The sequence below is a fragment of the Dermacentor albipictus genome, chromosome 8 (assembly GCF_038994185.2).
Source record: "Dermacentor albipictus isolate Rhodes 1998 colony chromosome 8, USDA_Dalb.pri_finalv2, whole genome shotgun sequence".
NCBI classification, from domain to species: domain Eukaryota; kingdom Metazoa; phylum Arthropoda; class Arachnida; order Ixodida; family Ixodidae; genus Dermacentor; species Dermacentor albipictus.
The window spans coordinates 124,794,789-124,805,546 of record NC_091828.1 but is presented as its reverse complement, the minus strand read 5'-3'; the positions used below and the strand labels follow the sequence as shown (position 1 = coordinate 124,805,546).

At 48.4% G+C, this 10,758-nt stretch overlaps 1 protein-coding gene across 5 annotated transcripts in view; it reads left to right on the top strand.

Moving 5' to 3' along the window:
* Nucleotides 1-10,758, top strand: part of LOC135900768 (uncharacterized) — a 28,036-nt gene that overhangs the window by 9,962 nt on the left and 7,316 nt on the right. For all 5 annotated transcript variants that reach the window (XM_065430330.1, XM_065430327.1, XM_070524411.1 and 2 more), the window contains exons 5-8: nt 90-376; nt 2,950-3,169; nt 5,726-6,183; nt 8,505-8,708. In XM_065430330.1, the coding sequence (XP_065286402.1) occupies nt 90-376; nt 2,950-3,169; nt 5,726-6,183; nt 8,505-8,708 (1,169 nt within the window). The remainder of the gene's footprint in view (nt 1-89; nt 377-2,949; nt 3,170-5,725; nt 6,184-8,504; nt 8,709-10,758) is intronic.

Below are 10,758 nucleotides of genomic sequence, written 5' to 3'. Positions count from 1 at the left end.
GCACCAGCACTCTACGGCATAGTTACCGAGTCACCACATTCGTTTGCCCGAATTCACTTGGTCGTCGAACTGGTGCCTATTTGACGCAGATTTCCATGGTTACGTGTGCGGCTCGACCGGGACAGCCAGGTACGTATTCAACCAGCCTCGACCGGTGAGGATCGCCCGCGAGCAAGGCCGCGAACTGGTGGCCGCGCTCAACCACTCGGCCACCACCTTCTCGCTCGCGTCCACGTCTGCGGCAGCCGTCAAGGCACTGAGGGCCCTGCACGCCTGTCTCGAGCGCCGAACTACGGACGCGGCCGGGCTTTTCGCGGATTTCATGCGTGAGCGGGGAATCCCCTGGCCGGCGCCATCGTCCGGCACACTGCTCAAGGTTAGTCAAATGAGGAACCTGTCATCGCGTCTGAGCAGCACACCCTATAAGCAGTACAAGGCCTCCAGACTCTGTTGAATGACATAACACTGGTATGGGCTGCGCTTTCTGAGATGCGGACTCGGGAAGGTACGCTGATAAACGAGAGCGCGTCCGTGTGTTTATTTGTGCGCCTTCCTGTGTCAGTGTCTTAGAAAGCGCAACCCATTCCAGTATGCAACGCCAAGTCGCCCGAGAAACAGCACTGTTGAATCACGCCACGCTGCCTGGCTAGACCCGCATACATTGAAATTGGAACTCTCGGAACGCAGCCCTGCCGATTATTACGTCGCTGTTTTGTCACACTGCGCTTGGCAGTGGAGTTGTTTTTCCAAGTAGCGTGACGTGACAAACAGTGTGAAGGCCTGGTCTGGGCAATGGAGTGAGACGAGCGGTGTGCATGTTTCATTTCTGCTCCAGCGTAGTGCAACACTTAAGTTGATGGAGAGCATGCTCTCTTTCGTCTTTCTTGTTCCCACCTGTTTGCAGGCCTGCTTTGTGAAGGTGGCGGTCCGTATTTTCGTAACTTGTCATTTTTCATTCATCTTTTGTTAGCACGAAATGTACCGCGCAGCCAGTGAATTAAAAGGAAAAGTATAAGAAATGATTATGTACCCGAACATATGGTCCCATGATTCAGATTTGAATAATCCTGCAATGTGTGATTAAATAGGTGCTTACACCTATTCAAGTACACGTGCCTGGATAGTTGCCAGGATCAAACCAAATATTTTTTTCTTTTTTTTTACGCGTACGAAGCCAGAGAGTTTTGATTTCCTCTTCCTCCTTCTGGCCATATTACTTCTGATGGTGATCTAGCGCACACACACACACAAAAGAAAATGAAAATAAAAAAACACCTTCAACCTCATTTTCTTGTTTCGGTAGAAATGTAGCGCCGACTGAAATGCTTCATTGATTCGTCCGGATCTGAAAGCCATAGCAGCAGGCTATCATACCTGACATTGTCTTCTTGTCAGAAGTTAACGATCTGCACAACGTCGTTATAAAATTTATCATCGAGCTACGCCACAATCGTCACTTTGTGCACAGATAATCTGGACGAATCTTTACGTCACCACTTCAAGTGAAAATGGATGACAACGGAGATGTGTTCATGCCCGGCATCTGCGGAACCAACTATGCGCAAACGTATTGCAAGCTAACCTGCTGATTGAAAATTTGAAGGACATTATAGGAGATTTCTGTTGAGCCCTTCGTTGCCTTACGAATATTGCCGGAAGTTTAAAATTGTCAAAATAACGAGGAACCACGCTGGCAACCTTTTTATGCGAAGTTATTACGCTGCCGTGGTCCGCATGTATGGGGAAGTCCAACGCGCAGAACTTAAGGCGCATTGAACTGTATCACTAATAATGAAAAGGGCTTATGCAAATCACACGTGAATAATCAAGCGATCTCAAGTGAGCTGTAAATTTATATACATTTCTACTTTTTACCCGGCTATTTATACTGTTTTTCAGTTAAGAAAACGGCGGAATCTGCCTCAGTAGAGAGTTATCACTACGTTGCTTCAATTTTAAGGAAGTACACAAATTTCAAAATCTTTTGTTGAAAACTCCCCAAAACCCCGAACCGGTAGTCGCCTCCCAACGTTCTACTGAATTCAGCTTTCTTTGCTACATACCACACATTTTTTTACAAATTGGTGCAGCGGTAGCACTGTGCGAACACCTGTTCAGATCAAACGCGTTTGGACAGGAAAATGGGCGTAAGCTCCCACACAAAGCTTCCTCATAGGCATAAAAATTTCTCGCGTCTCTCTCCTAGCTCGCCCTAAAGTTATTCATGCTCATAAATTTTACACGGACGAATGTGCAATTCGGTACATCCGTTCGGTGCAGGAAGCTGCAGAATGATTGTCATATAGTGAACACAAATATAAATTATTTTGCATTTTGCGTCCCCAGAGGTAAACTGGCGCGAAAGCTGGCGCTGTGTTATGCAAGACTGCCAGCCTGGGTCAATCGCCTCTTGAAAACTCAATATGTAATGTTACTCATATGGTCTAGCCTACCTATCGAAGGCAGAACTCACGGTATTCCAAGAATGTATCACAATAATACCGTGTACATCAACCGGCATGTGAATGCACGTCGCACGCTAGTGAGGTAAACTTTAACTGCAGAGGTAAGCTGAGCGGGAGGCTTTGCATGCTACTTCAAGGTAATTACATCCCAAAAGATGAAGTAGAGAAAAGAAAGAAACCTATACGGATATCAATCGAGCACGCTAGCTGAGAAATCTGGGAAACACTGAGCACTATAAAATGAACAAAGCGGAGAGTAGAGCTTTATGGCGGAGCCGACAAACAAATTTTTATTTATCCCTGTCCCTTTAGCTGCAACAGATCACATCAGTTTGACATTGAAAAAATAGAAAGTAATACAGCGGCAACTAATAGCTTAGAAACGCAGGCAATTAATGTTTCAAGTTGAACCACAATGTCATATGTTTTCGTTTACTACCGTAGTTGAATGATCAATCTTGTACATCCGTCGCTCCTGACGCAGCGCGTGCAAGTCCTGGACGTCATCATGGACCTGGTCGTCAGCTGGCGCGCCGCGCTCTGGTTCGACGTGCGCGTGGAGTACAGCGGGCTGGACGGGAGCCCCGTGGTCGCCATTGGCGAGGCTGGACCCTTGGCTCTCTACCGCATGGAGCAGCTGTCCGACCTGGACGAACATGCGTGCGCAGAGACCGTGCGCGCTATGGCAGCTTTCCTTGCGGGCGGTACGTTTACGACGTGAAGTAGTCGTGCAGTAGAATCCGGTTCATTCGACCTCGGTTATTGAGACTTCTCGCTTAATTCAAATGCACTGAAACATCCCGACGAGAAACCGTATATGGCTACAGAAAACAAACTCATTCAGTTAGAACTCGAAATCATGCAGTTTCGATTAATTCGATCCACACCAGCGACTCCTTCAGGTGCACAGCGGGCACTCTTAACTGGAATACACAAGGCATTCAGCAGACCATGCTACCGCTTTCCTAAGCGCAAAGCCGTTTTATGTATAAAAAGTTTGCATCTCTTATTAGGTCAACGCTCCTTACACCTACGAAGCAATTATTTGCTGCTTGTGTTTTGTCGTGCCACGCTGAGCAAGTGTTTAAACATATCGGGGATCTTCGTCTCATGGTGGCTAATTAACGCTTAAAGAAGAAGACATAAAATGTTATTACAGGCTGTTTTAAGCAATAAAGAAGATTTCAATTTACTTACATCATTTTCATTTATTTATATCCTCAAGGCCTGAATGCATTACAGAGGGAGTGATATAATGTAGGAATGCATAAAAAATTCTTGGTTATAACAATGTTAGCTAATGATTTCTGCAAGCAATATGTCTTGCATGCAGTTCTTGCTTATACATGGAATTCCTGGCTATACAATGTTACCTAATGATTCACGAAAACGGGCAGTGTCTGGCACGGAATTGATTGATCCGGGAAGGCGATTCAAACGGAGGTGCGCGCATCACCACTGGTAGGTCGCGTATGTTGTCTCAAGCAAGAAAACAAGCGCGTTGGCGCCAACATGCGATGGCTCATTCCATTTTCCGGGGACACGCATCCTAGCTATTGAAGCAGAAGACGGCTTGTACGCAGCAGACGACGGAAGCGAGAAGCGTTTTCGACGGAATAATCATACGCTTTGAGATAGCTGCTTTATTTTTACAGCGGAGGAAAACTGCTTTGCTTTACAGAGTGTCTTACGTTCAGCGCCTTCATTTCAGTTTCTTAGGCAAGACGTCAAGTTGGCGTCACGTTACGAAAGCTAAATGGGGCCATCGGCGCCACTTTATTCGCGTCGCGTCTACGTCAGGCATCGAAGAAAATGAGGGAATGTCCAGAATAGCGCCCCTATTTAGATGGACCTTGGAAATTACTGTGTTGGTGAGCAGACGATGCGGCGTTGATGAACACCTCTCAAGGGGCATTCGGCCTTGCTATTGACTAAGCAGCAGCTTCCACGGTGCTATAAACGACTTGTGGTATGGAGTTTGCGTTAGAACTTTCGAGGTAGACCTTTAGCCTAATCGAGACCAAATCAGTAGGCCTTAAGTAGACGCTAAGCCTAAATCAAGGTAGTACACTTAAGCCACATTAGGTATACAGAAAACGTTAGTGCTCAAGGTAAATGTTAAAAGCTACCCAATACAACGCTCATAATGAAATGGACATTAGCGCATACTTAGAGTTTGCAAATCTCCTATTTCGATTACACGTCGACCAGACACTCGTCCACGCCGTCGTCGCCATGCCTTGTACCGTCTCAGGACCGGCGGCGGCCGAGAATGCACGCGGCCCTGACGCACTGCCCGCACGCCGTGTTGAAGGTCACGTGAGCTGCTGCTGCTGCTGCTGCCAGGGCAAGCTTGCGAGGGCGAGACGAGGGGAAGGCTGTGAGCTTGATCAACACCACCTAGATAGCACAAGGCATGTTCACTCCGATCCATGACGTCATGCTACCTGGGCCGACTGCCATAGAATCTAATGGGGATGCTCCCGAGTAGACAACAGTGATTTTGACGTCACCGCTTTCATCACGCCAGCCTTGTCAATAGGAATTTCGGGTCAGGTAGCGTGACGTCATCGATCGGAGTAAACAGGCCTTGTGCTATCTAGGTGGTGTTGGCTTGATGCGCGCTGTCTTCCCGCTAGCCCATAGTGGAAAGTCATGTGCTCTTCCTAGTTTCAGGGGCCTGTGCAGTTGGAATGCTGGAGCGTCATAACGGAACGCCCGAGTAGGCGCAAGTAGGTGCGTCGCCCGCTGCAGCCGCTGCTCATCCCATCACCCGCCGTGGTTACTAAATGGCTATGGTGTGGCCGCGGTGGCGGTATTTCGATGGGGGCGAAATGCGAAAACACCCGCGTGCTTATATTTACGTGCACGTTAGTGAATCCCAGGTAGCCCAAATTGTTCCGGAGTCCCTCACTACGGCGTACCTCATATTCAGATAGTGGTTTTGGCACGTAAAACTCGAAAATTTTTTTGGCTCACCCTACCAGCGTTGTGACCACGAGCAATCGCGGCCTTCGAATACACTCTGTTCATCTGCGCCTTCGATAAACACTGATGAACGCAATAAACTCCGTTCTTATGCGTTTATGTGTCACGCCACATTAGCTAGTAAGCGAATGTTTACATTATTGTAAACTGCTCATAAAGCCGCGAGCCTTACTTCACGCGGTAGTTTACGCATTGCTATCGCTCCTGCTGCCTCGTCTTTCGCGCGCAACTGCGACTTTCCTTTTTTTCTCTTTTCTTTTGAAATATATCAGGCCAGACGAACCTCACGGACGCCGATGTACACCAGCTTCTCTCGGACGAGTCGCCAATCAGAAAGGCCCTGCTGTCTCCCGAAGACCCCGACGATTACGACTCGACGATCTCTGCAGGCGCGCTCTACGAGCAGCTCAGAGGGAGCGTCCTCAATGACGTCACCATCGGCGAGTGGGCGGCTTTCCTCGAGAGGCACATGAACTTCAACTTGTCGTCCGACCCCAGGGTCCTGTTGACCAACGAGCGCCGGTTACAGGCAGTGGCGAGCCTCTTTGGCAACTTGCCGCCCTCCCGACTACTGGACGTCATCGGATGGACGCTGGCCTACACGTACGCCTGGACGGTCAATCCTGCACTGGACGTCATCGGCGCGAGGAATGGCTCGGCGGCCGACGACCACCTCACCACGCTCGTCCTGTGCTTCCTTACTGTGCACGAGTCGTACGGCATTGCTCAGGTATACGGGCAGCTTCATTTTCGATTCACGGGCGCCGCCATCTTGGGCACGCGTGAGCAATTTCTCAGTTTTTGTACAGTCGCGGACAGAATATTACGGACCATGAAATCTAAGAAAAAGCTGAATATCCCCGCAACCTCACAACGCAATCTGGTATTTGCATTTTGGACCTCGACTAGAATATTCTAACAACGTTATCGTGGGCAGTTTTACTGGTTACTGCTACAGGCTGCTCGGGAATTGAACGTTTTCGGAGATCCCGTGGTCCATTTTATTCTGTCCGCGACTGTACGTGGTGACGTCAAGGGAACGTAGTCATGGAACACGACATGTCTCCGTAGAGAAAGTTTTCTTGCGTACTCGTTGGGCTGTGGTGCGGCGCATTTTTTGTTACAGATAAGAAAACGGCACAGTTATGAGTCCAGGATTGCAACACACGTACGCCTTAGTAAAATATCCTACCCACATAATCGTTCTAACATATAATTTCATCGGACAGTGAAGGCAACGATTTAGATATTCTGTATTGTGGAAATTGTGGGTGGGGGGTGGGGGACCTCCTCTTCACCCGATGCCCTCTTCGGTTCGCTTAGCGAGCTCCGGCGGCGAGACAGGAAGATGGCAGTGGACTGGACCGCTTACATGTGCTCAATCCGCTGGAGACGACACACGCATGATGACCCGGCTTGTGTCTATTGCCACCTATGTTACAACCACAAATGTACTGCTTAACGACTCTGTTCTCTATGCGGAATCATGCAATGAAGAAACGCTTCCTAAGTGCACCAACCACAACAAACCTTCAAACGCATAATGCCTTTAATAAAGCGAATAAAGCGAAAGAAGCGTAGGGATATTCGCTTACACTAGCAATCATGGTCGGTGGTTCCTGCACAGCTTTTCTTGATGCGAAGCATTCTTCGTCTTATTCAAGGCACCTTGCGATAGGTAAGAACGTAGGTATAGTTGGTGACAACCTAAGAATTCGGCGAAATGCGAAAACACCCGTGTGCTTAGATTTAGGTGCACGTTAAAGAACCCCAGGTGGTCTAAATTTCCGGAGTCCTCCACTACGGCGTGCCTCATAATCAGAAAGTGGTTTTGGCACGTAAAACCCCAAATATTATTATTATTATTAACCTAAGAATTCAGCACAAGCTCCACCCACAACAAATGCAGCCGAGCCAGCTGGAGTCCGCTCACAAATAATTCACTTACTTCTCTGACGTCAAGGGGCACTGCGTGTTTAAAGCAGCCGTTTATTTTCGTTCAGAATTATCTTTGTGCCAGAGAATTTAGGGTAAAACTTGAATGTCTAGGGCAAATTTTATTAGTGATCCTGATATCAATTCTCAGCCACAGTTAATATTTCAGCATGAAACAACAAGCTTTTATTTTTAATTGGCCCGGCATTTACACTGGAAGAGCAAATTCACCAACTATAAGTGGACTGGAGCTGTCCCGGCCTTCTTTCAGACGTGAAGGACAGATTCACAGCGTTTTTGTGAATGGAGTTTGTTTGTAATTAGGTTCTTGTCTCGCCAAGCATCGGACCTCTCTGTCATAAAAGGAAATGCGTGGCCGGGAGTGGAATAGAGTTTCTGCCTTCGAGTCCAGCAGCCCAATGCTTTAGCCACTATAGGCCACAACTGCACGCACGTACTCCTCTCGTGTCAATGGCGACTACTAGTTCTCTGAGACGTTTGACACGTGCGCCACGTGCCAGTTTCTCAGGTCCTTTCTTCGCGACCGGTCACGCTTTGAGACGTTGTGTTGGATGGCACCGTCACCGGGATCGGCCCACGTTGCCCTGTGCTTTCATCGTAGCTGCTAACGCTGCGTACTGCGAGACGCTGTACCGCCTGCACGATCGGTCCATGTCGAAGAAGTTTTACCATTCCATCACCCGAGTGCAAAGGTCATCGTCGTTTTGGCATATACCGCATGCCATAGCCATAGGTACACATGATTGCACGACAGGCAGTCTCCGATGACATCAAAATCCACGTTTATCTCGCACGCTCGTCCAACACTTGGAGTCCAACAACCGGGACATCGCAGGCTTGCGTCGGACGGCCGGGGTAGACATCGTGCCGCCGGCGTCACGTGATCGTCGTCACCGTCTCATCGCTGTTGTCGTCACACACACGCTCGCGTCAGACACACAGCTGTTCGTCATAAACATGTTGCTTCACCTGGTAGCGCCTTGCGTAATCCCAAAGGATGATTGGTAGCCAGCAACCAGTAAAATGCTTCGCAAAACATCGATTCCCAGAATGCGTGGGATCTGCTTCGTGGTTTTTTTTTCTGTGCTCTCGAAGGTGGCGCCGTTCTTCCCGGACGTGTTCCCGACCGAGCAGCGCGTCGCTGTGGAAGCCGTGGTGACGCGGACGGCAGAGGCGCTGACCGGCCTGCTGCGTTCTTCGGGCCGCCTCGCCGACCGGACCATGGCACAGGCGGCCATGAAGATCGAAGAACAATCTGCCATGCACCCGTGGCCGCTCAAGGCATTCTTGCGCCTCGAGGTGCGTACATGTGCGTGTACGTGCTTGCGTGTGATCGCGTGACCTCGCGCTATTCTGTTCACGTGCATTGTGGTGTCACAATTATTATTATTGTAACTTTATCATAATGACACGTGTACTTATCGTTATCGGGCGACCACGTTTCGCCGCTTAACAAATGTAATCGCACAGCGCGGGACGCGCGCCTGCATGTATCCGAAGTTTCTGGAAAGTTATCGATGCTTCTACCCAGCTGTCTGTTGTCGCCGAACCTTGTGTTATCTGATTTCATCGCGTGACGCGAATGGTGTAGAACTTTGTGGAAGGCACGCGGGCCCGAACGATTAGTCTGGAACATTCGACAACTGCTGTATAGAAGCCGACGCGCTTGACCCGCTGATCAGATTTCCAACGATCGCCGACCGTGTTCGCCGCTATCGTTGTGCTGTAAGTGTAGCCTGTTTTTGTGCGCACAGGTTCACCCAATAAAAGTTAGTTTTGTCTCTCACAGTATTTACTACTGTATTCAACGTCACCAACACGTGACAATAATTATAATTAATAATCAATGAATTCCTATGTATAGCTGGCACAATTTACTACAGATGGAAATTTTCTCAAGTCCGAACCCTGTCAGCGAGGGTGCGTCTGTGTGTGCGAGTGTATTAACACGCTGAACAGACGTTGACCAGAGAAGAGACAAGACACACGTAGCGCATACTTTTACATATACACGTTTAGACACTCTCAACGTTCAGCCAACGTGTCCAAAAAGCGTGTCGATCGGTGTATACATTTGACACCTGTGTTTGTGTGTGCGTGTTGGTATTTGTTCAAGCTTCGGTCGCGCGTATGCGGGCGCCTTGAATCACATGTGAAACGCTTACGTATAAACCATCATTTTTCCGTCGCCGAATCTGTGTGATCGAAGTTGATCGCTGTTCATAGAAAACGCAAAATCCTACGACTGTTTCAAGCATGGCTTTGGTGTAGGCATTCAACCCCTTTTCCCTTTTATTATACAAGTAGAGACACTGTGAAAAATCACAGAGTGCGCTGAATATCTCGGCAACGTGAAACATCGAATTCATGCTTCGAGAACCGCACAGTTAGGCGCGGGTAATCGCGCAGGCCATGCGCTAACTAAGCGCCTACGCCAAGATAATGCAAGTCTATAGTACAGTATTCCTCCTGTAAAGTGATCGAAACGTGAATCGATTAGGTACATATGAAAGTTACATTTCGAGGTACATATGAAAGTTACATTTCGATGGCCATGAGACAGCTTCAGGTCTACTGAAAAGACAGTTACAACATCCCCGGTCTTTCTCTTTCTTTGTCGCTATAAACAAGTGCTACAGTCGAACACCTCTACAGCGAAATGACCTGCATAACGAAGGATCGATTTTATACCGGCTGAATTCATATATTTTATGCCTATCGTGAACGCATCTAGAGCGAAGACTTCCACAACGAATTTGCCTGTACAACGAAGAAACTTAGGCATCCTCGACCGCTGATTTATTGCTTGACAACTAACGCCACCTATGAGAGCCGCCACTACCTTTCACAGACGTCGCCAAGGTGCACTCGGCAGTAGCTCCAATTGCAGCACTAGCGACGCTCTTGAGTGCTCCTTGGTCCTGCTGCATTGCTCCATGAATCGCTCGAGTCATACGCTGCTTGTTCTAGCGCATCAGTGGATGCGATGGCCGACGAATGCGTCGCAGTTGATCACGACGTGATCATGTCACCGCAACTAACGACCGACGACATCTTAAAAAGGCAGCTAGGGTGGAAACTACGCGAATACCAAAGAAGGTAGCCGTGATGATTATCCTGTGAACGAACCAATGATTTCGACTGCAAGGAAAGCGATAACCGCATTTGACGATCTGCAGCTTTAAACACGCACACACACGCACACACAGCGACTTATTTCAGTGGCGATCTTGAACCCCTGTTAAACAAAGACTTTTGTTGAAAGTGCTTAGCCAGCTCTAGTGTTAGCAGTATGGTGGGTGACCCTTACAACGAAATTATCTGTAAAACGAAGAATTTTGGACGTCCC